Source organism: Salmo salar, chromosome ssa11 (genome assembly GCF_905237065.1).
Source record: "Salmo salar chromosome ssa11, Ssal_v3.1, whole genome shotgun sequence".
NCBI classification, from domain to species: domain Eukaryota; kingdom Metazoa; phylum Chordata; class Actinopteri; order Salmoniformes; family Salmonidae; genus Salmo; species Salmo salar.
In genome coordinates, this window is record NC_059452.1 from 104,495,363 (window position 1) to 104,518,362 (window position 23,000).

Consider the following 23,000-nt stretch of genomic DNA (forward strand, 5'->3'; position numbering starts at 1 on the left):
TTTCTAAAACTGTTTGAATGGTGTCTGTGAGTATAACAGAACTCAAATGGCAGGTCAAAACCTGAGAAGATTCTGTACAGGAAGTACCCTGTCTGACCATTTCTTGGCCTTCTTTGTCATCTCTATCCAAAACAAAGGATCTCTGCTGTTACGTGACACTTCCTACGGCTCACATGGTCTCTCAGAAGGCGGCAAAAAGCTGAATCGTGGCTTTGCAGGCTCTGGTTGAAAAAAAGTAGCGCGTTTGGATAGTGGCTGGTTACAGTACTGTGAGACTCAGGCGCGTGCCCGCGTCGACCGAATGCTTTGTTTTCTTTCCTCTGTTTACCTAAACGCAGATTCCCGGTCGGAATATTATCGCTTTTTTACGAGAAAAATGGCATAAAAATGGATTTTAAACAGCGGTTGACATGCTTCGAAATACGGTAATGGAATATTTAGAATTTTTTTGTCACGAATTGCGCCATGCTCGTGACCCTTATTTACACTTCGGATAGTGTCTTGGAACGCACGAACAAAACGCCGCTATTTGGATATAACGATGGATTAATTTGGACCAAACCAACATTTGTTATTGAAGTAGAAGTCCTGGGAGTGCATTCTGACGAAGACAACAAAGGTAATCAAACTTTTGTAATAGTAAATCGGAGTTTGGTCAGGGCTAAACTTGGTCGGTGTCTAAATGGCTAGCCGTGATGGCTGGGCTATCTACTGAGAATATTGCAAAATGTGCTTTCACCGAAAAGCTATTTTAACATCGGACACCTCGATTGCACAAAGGAGTGCTGTATCTATAATTCTTAAAATAATTGTTATGTTTTTTGTGAACGTTTATCGTGAGTAATTTACTAAATTCACAGGAGGTTTGCTAGTTCTGAACGTCACATGCTAATGTGAAAAGCTGGTTTTTGATATAAATATGAACTTGATTGAACAAAACATGCATGTATTGTATAACATAATGTCCTAGGTGTGTCATCTGATGAAGATCATCAAAGGTTAGTGCTGCATTTAGCTGTCTTCTGGGTTTTTGTGACATTATATGCTAGCTTGAAAAATGGGTGTCTGATTATTTCTGGCTGGGTACTCTGCTGACATAATCTAATGTTTTGCTTTCGTTGTAAAGCCTTTTTGAAATCGGAGAGTGTGGTTAGATTAACGAGAGTCTTGTCTTTAAAATGCTGTAAAATAGTCATATGTTTGAGAAATTGAAGTAATAGCATTTCTAAGGTATTTGAAAATCGCGCCACTGGATTACACTGGCTGTTGCGCAGGTGGGACGAATTCGTCCCGCCTAGCCCAGAGAGGTTATTGTCATGGCATACTTGGTTCAATAGCTACTGACGAGAGAACTAAATATCCAATATAAATGAACTTGAACTTTGTGCTGAACTGAACCATAGATACTGAACATAAATATTAACTGTCCGACATCGATATTTTCCTTGCCAAAAAAACCCCGATACCGATGTTTAAAATGTTAGTGGCCTTTTTAAGCATTCTAGTACAGTTAAATAGTTAACACACTCGCATGGACGCAGCGGTCTAAGGCACTACGTCTCAGTGCTAGAGGCGTCACTACAGACACCCTGGTTCCATTCCAGGCTGTATCACAGCGGTGATATCACATCCAGCCATGATTGGGAGTCCCATAGGGCGGCGCGAGTCCCATAGGGCGGCGCGAGTCCCATAGGGCGGCGTGAGTAGGGCGGCGCGAGTCCCATAGGGCGGCGCCCAATTGGCCCAATGTCGTCCGGGGCAGGCCGTCTATTGTAAATAAGAATTTGTTCTTGCCTAGTTAAATAAAGGTTACACACACACACACACACCACACTGACCAAAGCGTTATTTTGTTGGCTTTTACGTAGGTCCCCATTGCCAGTAAAACATAATCAAAACCTATTTCTTTCACTTCCTGTACGGTTTCGTTGTTCATTTGTTCAGTCGTTTCATTCTCAACCAGGATCCCTATGGAATGCCGTTTGGGTCTCTGCTATGGAATGCCGTTTGGGTCTCTGCTATGGAATGCCGTTTGGGTCTTTGCTATGGAATGCCGTTTGGGTCTCTGCTATGGAATGCCGTTTGGGTCTCTGCTATGGAATGCCGTTTGGGTCTCTGCTATGGAATGCCGTTTGGGACTTTGCTATGGAATGCCGTTTGGGTCTTTGCTATGGAATGCCGTTTGGGTCTTTGCTATGGAATGCCGTTTGGGTCTTTGCTATGGAATGCCGTTTGGGTCTTTGCTATGGAATGCCGTTTGGGTCTCTGCTATGGAATGCCGTTTGGGTCTTTGCTATGGAATGCCGTTTGGGTCTCTGCTATGGAATGCCGTTTGGGTCTCTGCTATGGAATGCCGTTTGGGTCTTTGCTATGGAATGCCGTTTGGGTCTTTGCTATGGAATGCCGTTTGGGTCTCTGCTATGGAATGCCGTTTGGGTCTCTGCTATGGAATGCCGTTTGGGTCTCTGCTATGGAATGCCGTTTGGGTCTCTGCTATGGAATGCCGTTTGGGTCTCTGCTATGGAATGCCGTTTGGGTCTTTGCTATGGAATGCCGTTTGGGTCTCTGCTATGGAATGCCGTTTGGGTCTCTGCTATGGAATGCCGTTTGGGTCTCTGCTATGGAATGCCGTTTGGGTCTTTGCTATGGAATGCCGTTTGGGTCTCTGCTATGGAATGCCGTTTGGGTCTCTGCTATGGAATGCCGTTTGGGTCTCTGCTATGGAATGCCGTTTGGGTCTCTGCTATGGAATGCCGTTTGGGTCTCTGCTATGGAATGGCGTTTGGGTCTCTGCTATGGAATGCCGTTTGGGTCTTTGCTATGGAATGCCGTTTGGGTCTTTGCTATGGAATGCCGTTTGGGTCTCTGCTATGGAATGCCGTTTGGGTCTCTGCTATGGAATGCCGTTTGGGTCTCTGCTATGGAATGCCGTTTGGGTCTCTGCTATGGAATGCCGTTTGGGTCTCTGCTATGGAATGCCGTTTGGGTCTCTGCTATGGAATGCCGTTTGGGTCTCTGCTATGGAATGCCGTTTGGGTCTCTGCTATGGAATGCCGTTTGGGTCTCTGCTATGGAATGCCGTTTGGGTCTCTGCTATGGAATGCCGTTTGGGTCTTTGCTATGGAATGCCGTTTGGGTCTCTGCTATGGAATGCCGTTTGGGTCTCTGCTATGGAATGCCGTTTGGGTCTCTGCTATGGAATGCCGTTTGGGTCTCTGCTATGGAATGCCGTTTGGGTCTCTGCTATGGAATGCCGTTTGGGTCTTTGCTATGGAATGCCGTTTGGGTCTCTGCTATGGAATGCCGTTTGGGTCTCTGCTATGGAATGCCGTTTGGGTCTCTGCTATGGAATGCCGTTTGGGTCTTTGCTATGGAATGCCGTTTGGGTCTTTGCTATGGAATGCCGTTTGGGTCTCTTCTATGGAATGCCGTTTGGGTCTCTGCTATGGAATGCCGTTTGGGTCTTTGCTATGGAATGCCGTTTGGGTCTCTGCTATGGAATGCCGTTTGGGTCTCTGCTATGGAATGCCGTTTGGGTCTTTGCTATGGAATGCCGTTTGGGTCTTTGCTATGGAATGCCGTTTGGGTCTCTGCTATGGAATGCCGTTTGGGTCTCTGCTATGGAATGCCGTTTGGGTCTCTGCTATGGAATGCCGTTTGGGTCTCTGCTATGGAATGCCGTTTGGGTCTCTGCTATGGAATGCCGTTTGGGTCTTTGCTATGGAATGCCGTTTGGGTCTTTGCTATGGAATGCCGTTTGGGTCTTTGTTATGGAATGCCGTTTGGGTCTTTGCTATGGAATGCCGTTTGGGTCTCTGCTATGGAATGCCGTTTGGGTCTTTGCTATGGAATGCCGTTTGGGTCTTTGCTATGGAATGCCGTTTGGGTCTTTGCTATGGAATGCCGTTTGGGTCTTTGCTATGGAATGCCGTTTGGGTCTCTGCTATGGAATGCCGTTTGGGTCTTTGCTATGGAATGCCGTTTGGGTCTCTGCTATGGAATGCCGTTTGGGTCTTTGCTATGGAATGCCGTTTGGGTCTTTGCTATGGAATGCCGTTTGGGTCTTTGCTATGGAATGCCGTTTGGGTCTCTGCTATGGAATGCCGTTTGGGTCTTTGCTATGGAATGCCGTTTGGGTCTTTGCTATGGAATGCCGTTTGGGTCTTTGCTATGGAATGCCGTTTGGGTCTTTGCTATGGAATGCCGTTTGGGTCTTTGCTATGGAATGCCGTTTGGGTCTCTGCTATGGAATGCCGTTTGGGTCTTTGCTATGGAATGCCGTTTGGGTCTATGCTATGGAATGCCGTTTGGGTCTTTGCTATGGAATGCCGTTTGGGTCTTTGCTATGGAATGCCGTTTGGGTCTTTGCTATGGAATGCCGTTTGGGTCTCTGCTATGGAATGCCGTTTGGGTCTCTGCTATGGAATGCCGTTTGGGTCTCTGCTATGGAATGCCGTTTGGGTCTTTGCTATGGAATGCCGTTTGGGTCTTTGCTATGGAATGCCGTTTGGGTCTTTGCTATGGAATGCCGTTTGGGTCTCTGCTATGGAATGCCGTTTGGGTCTCTGCTATGGAATGCCGTTTGGGTCTTTGCTATGGAATGCCGTTTGGGTCTCTGCTATGGAATGCCGTTTGGGTCTTTGCTATGGAATGTCGTTTGGGTCTTTGCTATGGAATGCCGTTTGGGTCTCTGCTATGGAATGCCGTTTGGGTCTCTGCTATGGAATGCCGTTTGGGTCTTTGCTATGGAATGCCGTTTGGGTCTTTGCTATGGAATGCCGTTTGGGTCTTTGCTATGGAATGCCGTTTGGGTCTCTGCTATGGAATGCCGTTTGGGTCTTTGCTATGGAATGCCGTTTGGGTCTTGGCGTGTCAAAAATATACATGTCAAATAACACTATTTGACGTGTCAAATAAGCTTGTTGACCAATCAGGACCTGAATATGACTGTACGTCACATTTCTTCCGTAGTTATTACATGACTCGTATTTCATATGTCACAACGATTCATCGACACGTATGTTATGATGCTGGTAAAGTTGTCTCGCGCACCTACAGTGCTAGTCATTAAAAAAAAAAGCTAGCTACCTCATGGATGCAAACAATGTTCTTCCCCAAAAACATAACAAAACGACAATCTGTTTCAGTAGCTATATAGTTAGCTAGCTAACTATCTAGCTAGGCGTCATCATCTAAAATAGCCCTAATTTATAAGACAGTTCTTATTTGATTAATGGTGGTCGGACCCATCTATGTGAAGCTAGACACAATAAGGATAGGCCACAATGCTGGACTATGTGGTTAGCCTTCAAAATAAAGGTATGGTATAATTATATTTTTATTCATTTGCATGACTGTCAATGATCCTTATTGTGGCTAGCTTCACAACACATAACCCGGTCCGGTCGAGCCTCACTAGCCAGATGAAGCTAGTTGGCTCTTTTTATAACGTTAGCTTTGGGTAACTGGGTTAAGTAGCTGGCTAGCTATTTATTTTCATGAACTGAAGTTCAATTTCAATAGGCGAACAACAAGTAGCTACCTAGCTAATTACTTACTCACAAGGATTCCTAAATCATTGCTAAGAATAATGAAAATGACTGCAGTTTCTACTGGTCATTGCATTGATTATACTGGTCAAATATATTGATGAAAGTCACCTTGTCCTAGAGCGATTTACATGGTTATCAACATTTTACACCAGAGGAAAAACTATTGGAACTATTTCCCTGTTTGACTGAAATAGGTTTTATGGGTATTTTGACACCGTGGGGCTCTAATGAGTCTGATGCAACAGATCAGACCGTTTAGCTTAAAATGTTAAAGTCATTTTTTTTGTTATTTCTTTCACATGGCCGGTGGCTATTCGTAAATGTTCCAAAATGTAATTAGCGGGAAAACACTGTTGTCAAAAACACACCGCACATGCCAGTGGTTTGATGTGACAGTTTCAATGTTATATTAAGTGTTTTATAGAATGATTCCATCAACATACCTATGTTGGCTAGGCTAGGCTAGGCTAGGCTACTTTGAAAGAAGGTAAGAGATTGCTTCTTTAAAAATGACATAAAACGTCCAGGTTGTAAACAGTTATATGGTGAGTGATGTGAACCTGGCGTTGCAAACACCATGATCTACCAACTGAGCTACAGGGAACTTAATACTAATCATGTATTGAACTACATCCATCTATTCTGCCAACACTGTACGTCATGGAATATTGAGTAAAAAAATTACCTATTTTATAAACCTCATATAAAGTTGATTTTGAAGAATAAACTAGGAATTTGATAATTTTTTTTACTGATATTACGATTGCCTGTTTGTTTCATATCTGCAAAGTAGTTAAAACGCTGTCAGTTCCACTTTTTTAAATGAAATATTTAGCCAGTCTTAATTAAACATTCAATAAAGTGATTATTTAGTAACAATCCAACCAGTTTGGATTTGAAGATGTTCTGTATCGTTTTATTCGGACAGACCCTCCAAGACATGAGAGTGTTTGTGTGCGTGCATGAACGTCCCCTTTCGTCTCACCTTGGTCTCTGTCCGTTGCCGTGACGGTGATCACCGTGGTTCCCGCTTCCTGGTTCTCTCTGACCTCCGCCTCCAGCTCCACACCCTGGAACACCGGCGGCTCATCGTTCACATCAATCACGTGGACAGACAGAACCTGACTGGTGGACAGCTGGGGCATCCCATGATCCTCAGCTATGATGGTCAGGTTAAACACTTCCTGGTCCTCACGATCTAGAGCCTTCAGAATGGACAGAGAGCCTGGAGGAAAGGAGAGGAGAAGGAGAGAAGGAGGAGAGGAGAGGAGAGGGGAGGAAATGGGAGAGGAGAGGAGAGGAAATGGGAGAAGAAGGAGAGGAGGGGGAGGAAATGAGAGAAGAAGGAGAGGAGAGGGGAGGAAATGAGAGGAGAGGAGAGGAGAGGAGAGGAGAGGAGAGGAGAGGAGAGGAGAGGAGAGGAGAGGAGAGGAGAGGATCGGAGAGGAGAGGAGAGGAGAGGAGACGAGAGGAAATGGGAGAAGAAGGAGAGGAGGGGGAGGAAATGAGAGAAGAAGGAGGGGAGAGGGGAGGAAATGAGAGAAGAAGGAGAGGAGAGGGGAGGAAATGAGAGGAGAGGAGACGAAATGAGAGAAGAAGGAGAGGAGAGGAGAGGGGAGGAAATGAGAGAAGGAGAGGAGAGGAGAGGGGAGGAAATGGGAGAAGAGGAGATGGGAAGGATAGGAGAGGACAGGAGAAGGGAAGGATAGGATAGAATAGGATAGGAGAGGAGAGGAGAGGAGAGGAGAGGAGAGGAGAGGAGAGGAGAGGAGAGGAGAGGAGAGGAGAGGAGAGGAGAGGAGAGGAGAGGAGAGGAGAGGAGAGGAGAGGAGAGGAGAGGAGAGGAGAGGAGATGGGAAGGAGAGGAGAGGAGAGAAGATGGGAAGGAGAGGAGATCGGAAGGAGAGGAGAGGAGAGAAGATGGGAAGGAGAGGAGAGGAGAGGAGAGAAGATGGGAAGGAGAGGAGAGGAGAGGAGAGGAGAGGAGAGGAGAGGAGAGGAGAGGAGAGGAGAGGAGAGGAGAGGAGAGGAGAGGAGAGGAGAGGAGAGGAGAGGAGAGGAAATGGGAGAAGAGGAGAGGAGAGGAGAGGAGAGGAAATGGGAGAAGACGATGAAAACATGAATTGGTTGACTAGATGGAACCATGTATCCAGCTGATTTAAATATGTAAACTATTGGTAAGAAAATATCATATTTTTCAGACCTGGAAAAAGACAATTTTTTACTGCAGTTGAGAGACAATACTGTCCAAAAAAAAGTGTACAAGGTGGATCAGCCCTAAAAAATGATTGATAGACAAAACTATTCCTTTTGATCAGAAAACCTTTGTTCGCCAATGTCTTCCTGATTCACATACACTGATAACCTACTAAGAATGACAGCCAGCCAATTCAGATCAGAAAAAAGTATACTCTCTCTCCCCTCTCTGTCTCTCTCTTCTCCCTGTCTCTCTCTCTACTCTCTCCCTGTCTCTCGTTGCTCTTTACTCTCTCTCTCCCTGTCTCTCTCTACTCTCTCCCTGTCTCTCTCTACTCTCTCCCTGTCTCTCGTTGCTCTCTACTCTCTCTCTCCCCCCATCTGTGTAGTAAAGCAGATTAACTGCGGCGTTTCTCATGAAGGATTGACAAGGGTTTCCAACATGCTGTTCTCATAAAGTTCTTTACTTTACAACACTAACACAATCACCAGGACACGCTCTCTACTTTCTGCTGAAACAAGAGAAGGTAAACATAGCTAATGTTAGCTAGCCAACTCAACGCACCTCTCTTGGCCAGTTAGCTTGCTAGCTAACTTAACTTTTATTTAAGTGAATACTGGAGCAGCTCTGTGAATGCATACTGGAGCAGCCCTGTGAATGCATACTGGAGAAGCCCTGTGAATGCATACTGGAGCAGCTCTGTGAATGCATACTGGAGAAGCTCTGTGAATGAATACTGGAGCAGCCCTGTGAATGAATACTGGAGCAGCTCTGTGAATGCATACTGGAGAAGCTCTGTGAATGCATACTGGAGCAGCCCTGTGAATGCATACTGAAGAAGCTCTGTGAATGCATACTGAAGAAGCTCTGTGAATGAATACTGGCGCAGCTCTGTGAATGCATACTGAAGAAGCTCTGTGAATGAATACTGGAGCAGCTCTGTGAATGAATACTGGCGCAGCTCTGTGAAGGCATACTGGAGCAGCTCTGTGAATGCATACTGGAGCAGCCCTGTGAATGAATACTGGAGCAGCTCTGTGAATGCATACTGGAGAAGCTCTGTGAATGAATACTGGAGCAGCTCTGTGAATGCATACTGGCGCAGCTCTTTGAATGAATACTGGAGCAGCCCTGTGAATACATACTGGAGCAGCTCTGTGAATGCATACTGGAGCAGCTCTGTGAATACATACTGGAGCATCTCTCTGAATGCATACTGGAGCAGCCCTGTGAATGCATACTGGCGCAGCTCTGTGAATGCATACTGGAGCAGCTCTGTGAATGCATACTGGAGCAGCTCTGTGAATTAATACTAGAGCAGCTCTGTGAATTAATACTGGAGCAGCTCTGTGACAAAATATGGCAACTTACTAAAACAACTAAAGCACACCCTATCAGACAGGATATCAGACACCCTATCAGACAGGATATCAGACACCCTATCGACAGGATGTCAGACAGGCTATCAGACACCCTATCAGACAGGATATCAGACACCCTATCAGACAGGATATCAGACACCCTATCAGACAGGATATCAGACACCCTATCAGTCTGACAGTCATGTTCTGTTGAACAGGGGGAAGCAGTGGTATTTACATGCCTGCAGAGCCAGTTAAACTAACCAATACAGAGTTTATACCAATACAGAGATTATACCAATACAGAGATTATACCAATACAGAGTTTATACCAATACAGAGATTATACCAATACAGAGTTTATACCAATACAGAGTTTATACCAATACAGAGATTATACCAATACAGAGATTATACCAATACAGAGTTTATACCAATACAGAGTTTATACCAATACAGAGATTATACCAATACAGAGTTTATACCAATACAGAGTTTATACCAATACAGAGATTATACCAATACAGAGTTTATACCAATACAGAGATTATACCAATACAGAGTTTATACCAATACAGAGTTTATACCAATACAGAGATTATACCAATACAGAGTTTATACCAATACAGAGTTTATACCAATACAGAGTTTATACCAATACAGAGTTTATACCAATACAGAGTTTATACCAATACAGAGTTTATACCAATACAGAGTTTCCACTATAAGACAGACAGAGACACGCTCACAAACACACACACACACACACGCTCACAAACACACACACACACACACACACACACACACACACACACACACACACACACACACACACACACACACACACACACACACACACACACACACACACACACACACACACACACACACACACACACACACACACACACCCTACCACCACCCCAACACACACACCCTACCACCACCCCAACACACACACCCTACCACCACCCCAACACACACACCCCACCACCACCCCAACACACACACCCTACCACCACCCCAACACACACACCCTACCACCACCCCAACACACACACCCTACCACCATCCCAACACACACACCGTACCAACACACACAACCCTCACTCCAACTGGAACTATACTGAACAAAATATAAAACGCAACATGCAACAATTTCAAAGATTTTACTGAGTTACAGTTCATGTAATTAAATCAGTCAATTAAAATTAATTCATTAGGCCCTAATCTATCAATTTCACATGACTGGGCAGGGGCACAGCCATGGGTCGGCCTGGGAGGGCATAGGCCCACCCACTTTGGAGCCAGCTCCACCCACTGGGGAGCCAGACCCAGCCAATCAGAATTCGTTTTTCCCCACAAAAGGGTTTTATTACAGACAGAAATACTCCTCAGTTTCATCAGCTGTCCAGGTAGCTGGTTTCAGACGATCCCACAGGGGAAGAAGGCTGATGTGGAGGTTCTGGGCTGGCCTGGTTACACGTTGTCTGCAGTTGTGAGTCCAGTTGTACGTACTGCCAAATTCTCTAAAACCATGTTGGAGGCGACTTATGGTAAAGAAATTAACATTTGATTTTCTAGCAACAGCTCTGGTGGACATTCCTGCAGTCAGCATGCCAATTGCACGCTCCCTCAAAACTTGAGACATCTGTGGCATTGTGTTGTGTGACAAAACTGCTCGTTTTAGAGTGGCCTTTTATTGTCCCCAGCACAAGGTGCACCTGTGTAATGATCATGCTGTTTAATCAGCTTCTTGATATGCCACACCTGTCAGGTGGATGGATTATCTTGGCAAAGCTTTTTGTACTTCACCTCTATCCTTCTCTCCATCTCTTCCCCTCTTTCCTTCTCTCCATATCGTTCCTTCTCTCCATCATTAGCATGTCTCCTACTCCCCCTATAAAGCCTGAGTGACCCCCCCCCCCCCATCTATAATACAGGCTGAGGAGTGATAGAAACCAGAAGTTAAACATTAGCGGTGGGTAATTCAGCAGCCTCTCCTCTCGACAGTAATGGCTTAAAGAAACTAAGCTAGACTCATCTGGGACCCCCATTAACTAACTGTCTTCTGTACTGTAGACTACCCCTCTCTGTTTCATTAACTGTCCCTCTGTACTGTAGACTACCCCTCTCTGTTTCATTAACTGTCCCTCTGTACTGTAGAATACCCCTCTCAGTTTCATTAACTGTCCCTCTGTACTGTAGACTACCCCTCTGTTTCATTAACTGTCCCTCTGTACTGTAGACTACCTGTCTGTTTCATTAACTGTCCCTCTGTACTGTAGACTACCCCTCTCTGTTTCATTAACTGTCCCTCTGTACTGTAGACTACCTGTCTGTTTCATTAACTGTCCCTCTGTACTGTAGACTACACCTCTCTGTTTCATTAACTGTCCCTCTGTACTGTAGACTACCCCTCTCTGTTTCATTAACTGTCCCTCTGTACTGTAGACTACCTGTCTGTTTCATTAACTGTCCCTCTGTACTGTAGACTACCCCTCTGTTTCATTAACTGTCCCTCTGTACTGTAGACTACCTGTCTGTTTCATTAACTGTCCCTCTGTACTGTAGACTACCCCTCTGTTTCATTAACTGTCCCTCTGTACTGTAGACTACCCCTCTGTTTCATTAACTGTCCCTCTGTACTGTAGACTACCTGTCTGTTTCATTAACTGTCCCTCTGTACTGTAGACTACCCCTCTGTTTCATTAACTGTCCCTCTGTACTGTAGACTACCCCTCTCTGTTTCATTAACTGTCCCTCTGTACTGTAGACTACCCCTCTCTGTTTCATTAACTGTCCCTCTGTACTGTAGACTACCCCTCTCAGTTTCATTAACTGTCCCTCTGTACTGTAGACTACCCCTCTGTTTCATTAACTGTCCCTCTGTACTGTAGACTACCCCTCTCTGTTTCATTAACTGTCCCTCTTTACTGTAGACTACCTCTCTGTTTCATTAACTGTCCCTCTGTACTGTAGACTACCCCTCTGTTTCATTAACTGTCCCTCTGTACTGTAGACTACCTGTCTGTTTCATTAACTGTCCCTCTGTACTGTAGACTACCCCTCTCTGTTTCATTAACTGTCCCTCTTTACTGTAGACTACCTCTCTGTTTCATTAACTGTCCCTCTGTACTGTAGACTACCCCTCTGTTTCATTAACTGTCCCTCTGTTCTGTAGACTACCTGTCTGTTTCATTAACTGTCCCTCTGTACTGTAGACTACCCCTCTCTGTTTCATGAACTGTCCCTCTGTACTGTAGACTACCCCTCTGTTTCATTAACTGTCCCTCTGTACTGTAGACTACCCCTCTCTGTTTCATTAACTGTCCCTCTGTACTGTAGACTACCCCTCTCTGTTTCATTAACTGTCCCTCTGTACTGTAGACTACCCCTCTCTGTTTCATTAACTGTCCCTCTGTACTGTAGACTACCCCTCTCAGTTTCATTAACTGTCCCTCTGTACTGTAGACTACCCCTCTGTTTCATTAACTGTCCCTCTGTACTGTAGACTACCCCTCTCTGTTTCATTAACTGTCCCTCTGTACTGTAGACTACCCCTCTCAGTTTCATTAACTGTCCCTCTGTACTGTAGACTACCCCTCTCTTAATTCCAAGCAGCGTGGGATGTGTGTGTGTGTGTGTGTGTGTGTGTGTGTGTGTGTGTGTGTGTGTGTGTGTGTGTGTGTGTGTCGTGTATCACACACAGAGGCCTCCATTATATTACCCAGTGCTGATGATTGAGAAACGACATGTTAATATACACATATATAACATATCAAAGGGTTTCCTCTGCTTCTCCAGCCATAATAAAACCAGCTTCCCATGAACACATCTGTCATTAGAGGAAAACCAAAGAATTAACATGCATTAACACGGCTCATAAGAATATATCTGGAATGGAGCCAATGGACTATCAGACACATAGAAACCTGTCATGCCCTGTTCTGTTTCACCTGTCGTTGTGCTTGTCTCCCCCTTCTCCCTTTAGTATCTTCAAATACTGTCTGCACCTGGGTCATACCTTAAAACGTGATAGAAACCATGTGTTTGATGAATTTGATTCCATTCCACTGATTCTGCTCCAGCCATTAACCACGAGTCCATCCTCCCCTATTAAAAAGGTGCCACCTGTGGCTGAAGTACTATTTGAAATGATTTATAATAATACTCTTATCTGGGCTTGATTGGAGCTTGACTGGAGCAATGGAACCAATAGAACAGTGACACGGGTTACAAACCCCGCCCATCCAGGAAGACAAGAAGAAAAAAAAAAATGCTGAAAGTATCTGAAAGATTTCAAATAGTATTTAAACCCAGGCCTGCTCAGGAGTGGAATGTAATGACGCGTAATGTGTCCATGGAAACCTGTGGTAGCTCAGCCCCTCTAGGGGAGGGATAATGGGTCCATGGAAACCTGTGGTAGCTCAGCCCCTCTAGGGGAGGGATAATGGGTCCATGGAAACCTGTGGTAGCTCAGCCCCTCTAGGGGAGGGATAATGGGTCCATGGAAACCTGTGGTAGCTCAGCCCCTCTAGGGGAGGGATAATGGGTCCATGGAAACCTGTGGTAGCTCAGCCCCTCTAGGGGAGGGATAATGGGTCCATGGAAACCTGTGGTAGCTCAGCCCCTCTAGGGGAGGGATAATGGGTCCATGGAAACCTGTGGTAGCTCAGCCCCTCTAGGGGAGGGATAATGGGTCCATGGAAACCTGTGGTAGCTCAGCCCCTCTAGGGGAGGGATAATGTGTCCATGGAAACCTGTGGTAGCTCAGCCCCTCTAGGGGAGGGATAATGTGTCCATGGAAACCTGTGGTAGCTCAGCCCCTCTAGGGGAGGGATAATGGGTCCATGGAAACCTGTGGTAGCTCAGCCCCTCTAGGGGAGGGATAATGGGTCCATGGAAACCTGTGGTAGCTCAGCCCCTCTAGGGGAGGGATAATGGGTCCATGGAAACCTGTGGTAGCTCAGCCCCTCTAGGGGAGGGATAATGTGTAACGGCCGTCGTAGGAAGTGGACCAAAATGCAGCGGGTACGTGAATTCTTATCTTTATTTTATGACGCGCACTATCCAAAAACAACAAAACGAACGACAGCTAAACAGTAATGCAGGCTAAACATAGCAGTGCACAAACAACCTCCCACAATTCCCACAACAAACCCCCCCCCCCCTATACATAGGACCTTCAATCAGAGGCAACGAGGAACAGCTGCCTCCGATTGAAGGCCCAATCTCAATTAACTAAACATAGACCTAAACACCCTAGATCTAACAATTAAATACACAACATAGAACCTAACCAAAAACCCCGGACTAATCTAAACAAACACCCCTCTACAAAACACATATACCAACAAACCCCGAAACACACAAAACAAACACCCCCGGCCACGTCCTGACCAAACTATAATAACAAATAACCCCTTTACTGGTCAGAACGTGACATAATGATTAAGGCCAATGATGTAAATCTATAGAATAAGCCTTCATGGTAAACACTCCAATGTGTTACATCAATAAATGGACCATCTCCAGAATAATTCTATAGTAGTAAAACATCAGTCCAGACCAACACTTGTACTACTGTATGGCATCTCTAAAGACTGTAAAATGTTGGAATCTGTTACCTCCTTGTAAATAAATATACAGTGCCTTCTGAAAGTATTCAAACCCCTTGACTTTTTCCTCATTTTGTTACGTTTCAGCCTGATCCTAAAATTGATTAAATCGTTTTTTCCCCCCTCTTATCAATCTACACACACTACCCTATAATGACCAAGCAAAAACAGGTTTTTGTAAATGTTTGCTAATTTATTAAAAATAAAAAACGTAAATATATACATTGTAGTCATTTAGCAGACGCTCTAATCCAGAGCGACGTACAGTAGTGAATGCATACATTTCATACATTTGTTTATCCGTACTGGTCCCCCGTGGGAATTGAACCCACAACCCTGGCGTTGCTAACACCATGCTCTACCAACTGAGCCACACGGGACCGTATCCCATATACATTTGCATAAGTATTCAGACCCTTTACTCAGTACTTTGTTGAAGCACCTTTGGCAGCGATTACAGCATCGAGTCTTCTTAGGTATGATGCTACAAGCTTGGCACACCTATATTTGGGGAGTTTCTCCCGTTCTTCTCTGCAGATCCTCTCAAGCTCTGTCAGGTTGGATGGGGAGCGTTGCTGCACAGCTTTTTTCAGGTCTCTCCAGAGAAGTCCGATCGGGTTCAAGTCCGGGCTCTGGCTGGGCCACTCAAGGACATTCAGAGACTTGTCCTGAAGCCACTCCGGCGTTGTCTTGGCTGTGTGCATAGGGTCGTTATCCTGTTGGAAGGTGAATCTTTGCCCAGTCTGAGGTCCTGAGCGCTCTGGAGCAGGTTTTCATCAAGGATCTCTCTGTACTTTGCTCTGTTCATATTTCCCTCGATCCTGACTAGTCTCCTAGTCCCTGCCGCTGAAAAACATCCCCACAGCATGATGCTGCCACCACCATGCTTCACCGTAGGGATGGTGCCAGGTTTCCTCCAGACGTGACACCTGGAATTTATTGCATTTAACAGGCGTGCCTCAACAATTCCTTCAACCTCATGGCTTGGTTTTTCCTCTGACATGCACTGTCAACTGTGGAACCTTATATAGACAGGTGTGTGCCTTTCCAAATCATGTCCAATCAATTGAATTTACCACAGATGGACTCCAATCAAGTTGTAGAAACATCTCAAGGATGATTAATGGAAACAGGATGCACCTGAGCTCAATTTAGAGTCTCATAGCAAAGGGTCTGAATACTTATTTAAATAATCTATTTCTGTTTTTTATTTTTAATACATTTGTAAGAACTTCTAAAAACGTGTTTTTGCTTTGTCATTATGGGGTATTTGTGTGTAGATTGCTGAGGAATTAATTTTATTTAATCAATTTTAGAACTAGGCTGTAAATGTAAAAAAAAAAAGTGGAAAAGTGAAGGGTTCTGAACACTTTTCCGAAGGAACTGAATATGATTCTCCCTGTTCTGGGGTCTGAGACAGAGCTCGCAGTGTTAGGTTTAGGAGGATTACAGGTGTAGGATCTTAATTTGACCTGTATTGACGTAGCAAAAATAATCCCGCTGCAACAAGATTTGAACATTTAGTCCATAATGTTGGTTGATATGTGGTTAGGCTATTAGCTGGTCAAAATGGGGCTACATAAAATGTGGAATAATGTTAATATAACCGTGTGAGTGTGAGCTTTCAGTGAATTTATGCCTTTCCTGCAGCTCAGGAACAAAAGAGTGATCCAATTAAGATCCTCCATCTGTAGACTTGAGTCTGTGTTGGAAGTCTCAGTAATGTTAGGGTCTTACTCGTGTCAGAGGCCAGGGGTTAGGGGTCAGAAGTCTTACCGGTGTTGGGGTTCAGGCTGAAGCGTCCATCGCTGTTCCCTAATTGGATGCTGTAGGACACTCGTCCGTTCTCTCCCTCATCCTCGTCACGAGCCATCACGTACACAACCACGAACCTGACAATACACAGCAGATAGTCAGGACCTGGATCTTAAAAGTCAAACTACATTCTTCACATCAATCTATCACTTTCCATTGTGATTCAGGCCTCATCCATGTCTCCTCTTGACAAGGTCTACAGATGCATACACGGTATCTGGACTAGACTATGGACAGCTCAACTTCTTACATTATGGGGCTAAATTCTCCCTTATAATGTTGTGTTTTTAATAATTTGAATGTTTTGCTCACCCGACAGGCTGGTCCTCCATGACGCTGACTGCGGACGATGAGCTGAACACGGGAGCGTTGTCATTCTCGTCCGTCACAAACACCCGGGCTGTCACTGACCCCCAGCGCCGCTCGGACACGTCCTCCGCCTGGTCAGTCGCCCTGACAACCAGGTAGAGGGAGGACGTGGTCTCGTGATCCAACTTCTGACCCAAGGTCAGGACCCCAGTGGAAGGGTCAAGGGTCAGGAGGTGAAGGGAGTCAGGCCAGCGGTGTTGGATCGAGTAAAGCAGCTCGCTGTTGGGACCACTGCCGTCCTAAAGGAACAGAGAAATGAGAACGTCTGATTTAACATAATTAACACATAAAGTATGAGTTTTTAGGGACAAGACATTACCTTATCGGCCCGACTCTTGACATTTTGATAGTTAATAGCAACAAAACCGTTGAACCTGAAGAGACATCATATCTTAACTCCTACAGTGAGGTAACTGAGCCACACATGGTCCCGTGTGGCTCAGTTGGTAGAGCATGGGTGTTTGCAACGCCAGGGTTGTGGGTTCGATTCCCACGGGGGACCAGTACGGAGGAAAAATGTATGTAATGTATGCATTCACTACTGTAAGTCGCTCTGGATAAGAGCATCTGCTAAATGATGTAAAAATGTAAAAAAATGTAACTCCAACCCTGATATTGAAACCCCAACATGTTATCTCTTCTATCAGATTATTGATTATATTTTACTATTTTATTATCATGTGTAAAGCTGTTTATTTTGATTATATTTGATTATATAACCTACTACTGTCCCACCTTATCAGCAGCCTGGAAGGTATAGATGGAGACTCCCGGCTGGGTGTCCTCTGGTATCACTATGGTAACGGGGTCCTCGGTGAACTGGGGGGCGTGGTCATTGCTGTCTTGGACGTTAATGTCCAGCTGTACTCTGTGACTGCTGGGGTACGCCAGCGTGAAATCTGATACCTCCACATGCAGAGTGTACCTGGAAGGAGAGAGGGATGGATGGATGGGAGAGAGAGAGAGAAAGAGAGAGAGAGAGAGAGAGAGAGAGAGAGAGAGAGAGAGAGAGAGAGAGAGAGAGAGAGAGAGAGCGAGAGAGAGATAGAGAGAGAGAGTCAAGTTGAGATAGAAGTAAATAAATAATAGAAAAAGGAAATCCTCTCTAAACTCCCAGATGTATGCCGTATAATAGGTTTAATAAAGATGTAATGAAGAATAGGTGTAATTAGCAGGTTCACCTATCCCCTTCCTCATAGTCCAGTTCTCTGACCAGGTACACGTCTCCCGTAACCCGGTCAACCATGAACGTCCCCTTCCGGTCCGTCCCGCCCACCACCACGTACGTCACCTGGCCGTCCAACGACAGCGTGTCACGCTGGTCATGTGACCGGACAGAGCCAATGACAGAGCCTGGGGCGATGCCCTCCACTGAGTTGAGAGTCATGGAGAGAGTGTTCTTTGCAGAAGACTTACTGGAGTTCACAACCTGCAGGTGAAGACAGATAGAGTGTGTTCAATCCAGTTCAATCCAGTTCAATTTAATTCAATGCATCTGGGAATCATTTAAAATGGGTGGGAAAGCAGAGCAAGGAACTTAAAGTACCAGTCAAAAGTTTGGACACACATACTCATTCAAGAGTTTTTCTTAATGTTTGATGATTTTCTACATTGTAGAATAATAGTGAAGACATCAAAACTATGAAATAACACACTTGGAATCATGTAGTAACCAAAAAAGTGTTAAACAAATGAAAATATATTTTAGATTTTTAGATTATTTAAAGTAGGCACCCTTTGCCTTGACAGTTTTGCACACTCTTGGCATTCTCTCAACCAGCTTCATGAGGTAGTCACCTGGAATGCATTGTTAACAGTTACTTTGTGGAATTTCTTTCCTTTTTAATGCGTTTGAGCCAGTTGTGTTGTGACAAGGTAGGGGTGGTATACAGAAGATAGCCCTACTTGGTAAAAGACCAAGTTATGGTAAAAGACCATATTATGGCAAGAACAGCTCAAATAAGCAAAGAGAAACGACAGTCCATCATTATTTTAAGACATGAAAGGCAGTCAATGCATCCACAAAAACTATCAAGCTCTATGATGAAACTGGCTCTCATGAGGACCGCCACAGGAAAGAAGACCCAGAGTTACCTCTTATGCAGAGTTCATTAGAGTTTTAACCCTTTCGGCACGGCAGGTAGCCTAGCGGTTAGAGCATCGGGCCAGTAACCGAAAGGTTGCTGGATCAAATCCCCGAGCTGACAAGGTAAAAATGTGTCGTTCTGTCCCTGAACAAGGCAGTTAACCCACTGTTCCCCGGTAGGTCGTCATTGTAAATAAGAATTTGTTCTTAACTGACTTGCCTAGTTAAATAAAGGTTACATTTAAAAAATATTTATTTAATATATATATATAAAAAAAAAGTGAGTTACCAGCATCAGACATTGCAGCCCAAATAAATGCTTCACAGAGTAACAGACGCATCTCAACATCAACTGTTCAGAGGAGACTGTGTGAATCAGGCCTTCCTGGTCGAATTGCAGCAAATAAATCAATAAGAAGAGACTTGCTTGGGCCAGGAAAAACGAGCAATGGACATTAGGCCAGTGGAAATCTGTCCTTTGGATTTCAGTCCAAATTTGAGATTTTTGGTTCCAACCTCTGTGTCTTTGTGAGACGCAGAGCAGGTGAACAGATGATCTCCGCATGTGTCGTTCCCCCCGTGAAGCATGGAGGAGGAGATGTGATGGTGCTTAGATGGTGACACTGTCAGTGATTTATTTAGAATTCAAGGCATGCTTAACTAGCAACACTACCACGGCATTCTGCAGCGATACGCCATCCCATCTAGTTTGCGCTTAGTGGGACTATCATTTGTTTTTCAACAGGACAATGATCCAACACACCTCCAGGCTGTGTAAGGGCTATTTGACCAAGAAGGAGAGTGATGGAGTGCTGCATCAGATAACCTGACCTCCACAATCACCCAACCTCAATCCAATTGACATGGTTTGGGATGAGTTGGACCGCAGAGTGAAGGAAAAGCAGCTAACAAGTGCTCAGCATATGTGGGAACTCCTTCAAGACTGTTGGAAAAGCATTTCAGGTGAAGCTGGTTGAGAGAATGCCAAGAATGTGCAAAGCAGTCATCAAGGCAAAGGGTGGTTACTTTGAAGAATCTAAAATCTAAAATATATTTTGATTTGTTTAACACCTTTTTGATTACTACATGATTCCATATGTGTAATTTCATAATTTTGATGTCTTCACTATTATTCTACAACGTAGAAAATAGTAAAAAAAAATTAAGAAAAACCCTGGAATGAGTAGATGTGTCCAAACTTTTGACTGGCGCTGTATATTTCAATTCCATTCACTTTAATACAATTCATCTTCTGCTTTATGCCTGTCAAAATGAATTGACTCAGACTGAAAAGTCCCCCCAGGTTTAAACGGATTAAATACCCCTCTAAAGAAATAGACCATGTCTGGGAAGACAGACAGTGACTCGAAGGATACAGACAGACAGTTGTCCAGATGTTGTCTGTCAGGGACTATAACCGTAAAAAAATGTTTTGTCCCAATAGCCTTACACAATGATTTTCCAATTGTGTTCCAACTGGCACCCTATTCCCTATATAGTGCACTACTATAGACCAGAGCCCTATGGCACCCTATTCCCTATAAAGTGCACTACTTTAGACCAGGTCCCATCGGGCTCTGGTCAAAAGTAGTGCGCCCTATACTGTAAGGAATAAGGTGGCGTTTGGAACACAGACATAACATTGAACTATAGTGATGACAGAGAGGGGATAAGACAAGGAAACAATGATGGGAGGACAAAAAAAGAAACAAGTGTGTAAACATTCCCTTTCAGAGACATGCTCCAACACACGCTGTTGGTCAGGCCAACACGCTATCGGTCAGGCCAACACGCTACTGGTCAGGCCAACACATGCTGTTGGTCAGGCCAACACGCTACTGGTCAGGCCAACACGCTACTGGTCAGGCCAACACGCTACTGGTCAGGCCAACACGCTACTGGTCAGGCCAACACGCTACTGGTCAGGCCAACACGCTACTGGTCAGGCCAACACGCTATCGGTCAGGCCAACACGCTACTGGTCAGGCCAACACGCTATCGGTCAGGCCAACACGCTACTGGTCAGGCCAACACGCTACTGGTCAGGCCAACACGCTACTGGTCAGGCCAACACGCTACTGGTCAGGCCAACACGCTACTGGTCAGGCCAACACGCTACTGGTCAGGCCAACACGCTATCGGTCAGGCCAACACGCTACTGGTCAGGCCAACACGCTACTGGTCAGGCCAACACGCTACTGGTCAGGCCAACACGCTACTGGTCAGGCCAACATGCTACTGGTCAGGCCAACACGCTACTGGTCAGGCCAACACGCTATCGGTCAGGCCAACACGCTATCGGTCAGGCCAACACGCTACTGGTCAGGCCAACACGCTACTGGTCAGGCCAACACATGCTGTTGGTCAGGCCAACACGCTACTGGTCAGGCCAACACGCTACTGGTCAGGCCAACACATGCTGTTGGTCAGGCCAACACGCTACTGGTCAGGCCAACACGCTACTGGTCAGGCCAACACGCTACTGGTCAGGCCAACACGCTACTGGTAGGCCAACACGCTACTGGTCAGGCCAACACGCTACTGGTCAGGCCAACACGCTACTGGTCAGGCCAACACGCTACTGGTCAGGCCAACACGCTACTGGTCAGGCCAACACGCTACTGGTCAGGCCAACACGCTATCGGTCAGGCCAACACGCTACTGGTCAGGCCAACACGCTACTGGTCAGGCCAACACGCTACTGGTCAGGCCAACACGCTACTGGTCAGGCCAACACGCTATCGGTCAGGCCAACACGTTACTGGTCAGGCCAACACGCTACTGGTCAGGCCAACACGCTACTGGTCAGGCCAACACGCTACTGGTCAGGCCAACACGCTACTGGTCAGGCCAACACGCTACTGGTCAGGCCAACACGCTACTGGTCAGGCCAACACGCTATCGGTCAGGCCAACACGCTATCGGTCAGGCCAACACGCTATTGGTCAGGCCAACACGCTATCGGTCAGGCCAACACGCTACTGGTCAGGCCAACACGCTATCGGTCAGGCCAACACGCTATCGGTCAGGCCAACACGCTATCGGTCAGGCCAACACGCTATCGGTCAGGCCAACACGCTATCGGTCAGGCCAACACGCTACTGGTCAGGCCAACACGCTACTGGTCAGGCCAACACGCTACTGGTCAGGCCAACACGCTACTGGTCAGGCCAACACGCTATCGGTCAGGCCAACACGCTACTGGTCAGGCCAACACGCTACTGGTCAGGCCAACACGCTATCGGTCAGGCCAACATGCTACTGGTCAGGCCAACACGCTACTGGTCAGGCCAACATGCTACTGGTCAGGCCAACATGGCCTGACCCACCACTATAGAGCTGTATTACCATCCCCACCACTATAGAGCTGTATTACCATCCCCACCACTATAGAGCTGTATTATCATCCCCACCACTATAGAGCTGTATTACCATCCCCACCACTATAGAGCTGTATTATCATCACCACCAATATAGAGCTGTATTACCATCCCCACCACTATAGAGCTGTATTACCATCCCCACCACTATAGAGCTGTATTACCATCCCCACTACCATAGAGCTGTATTACCATCCCCATCACTATAGAGCTGTATTACCATCCCCACCACTATAGAGCTGTATTACCATCCCCACCACTATAGAGCTGTATTACCATCCCCACCACTATAGAGCTGTATTACCAACCCCATCACTATAGAGCTGTATTACCATCCCCATCACTATAGAGCTGTATTACCATCCCCACCACTATAGAGCTGTATTACCATCCCCACCACTATAGAGCTGTATTACCATCCCCACTACTATAGAGCTGTATTACCATCCCCATCACTATAGAGCTGTATTACCATCACCACCACTATAGAGCTGTATTACCATCCCCACCACTATAGAGCTGTATTACCATCCCCACCACTATAGAGCTGTATTACCATCCCCATCACTATAGAGCTGTATTACCATCCCCATCACTATAGAGCTGTATTACCATCCCC

General features: G+C 45.7%; 1 protein-coding gene and 1 non-coding gene across 3 annotated transcripts in view; both read right to left on the reverse strand.

The window, feature by feature from the left end:
* The window catches only part of dchs1b (dachsous cadherin-related 1b), a 261,642-nt gene that overhangs the window by 46,484 nt on the left and 192,158 nt on the right, over positions 1–23,000 (reverse strand). For both annotated transcript variants that reach the window (XR_006757730.1, XM_045690242.1), the window contains exons 15-19: positions 18,097–18,344; positions 17,651–17,840; positions 16,859–17,154; positions 16,508–16,623; positions 6,538–6,777 (exon numbers count right to left, since the gene is read on the reverse strand). Coding sequence is in view for 1 of the 2 variants with exons in the window: in XM_045690242.1 (XP_045546198.1) it covers positions 6,538–6,777; positions 16,508–16,623; positions 16,859–17,154; positions 17,651–17,840; positions 18,097–18,344 (1,090 nt within the window). In the remaining variant the exon portion in view is untranslated. The remainder of the gene's footprint in view (positions 1–6,537; positions 6,778–16,507; positions 16,624–16,858; positions 17,155–17,650; positions 17,841–18,096; positions 18,345–23,000) is intronic.
* On the reverse strand, positions 15,038–15,113 carry trnaa-agc (transfer RNA alanine (anticodon AGC)). The gene has a single exon. It is a non-coding gene; the product is annotated as a tRNA-Ala (tRNA).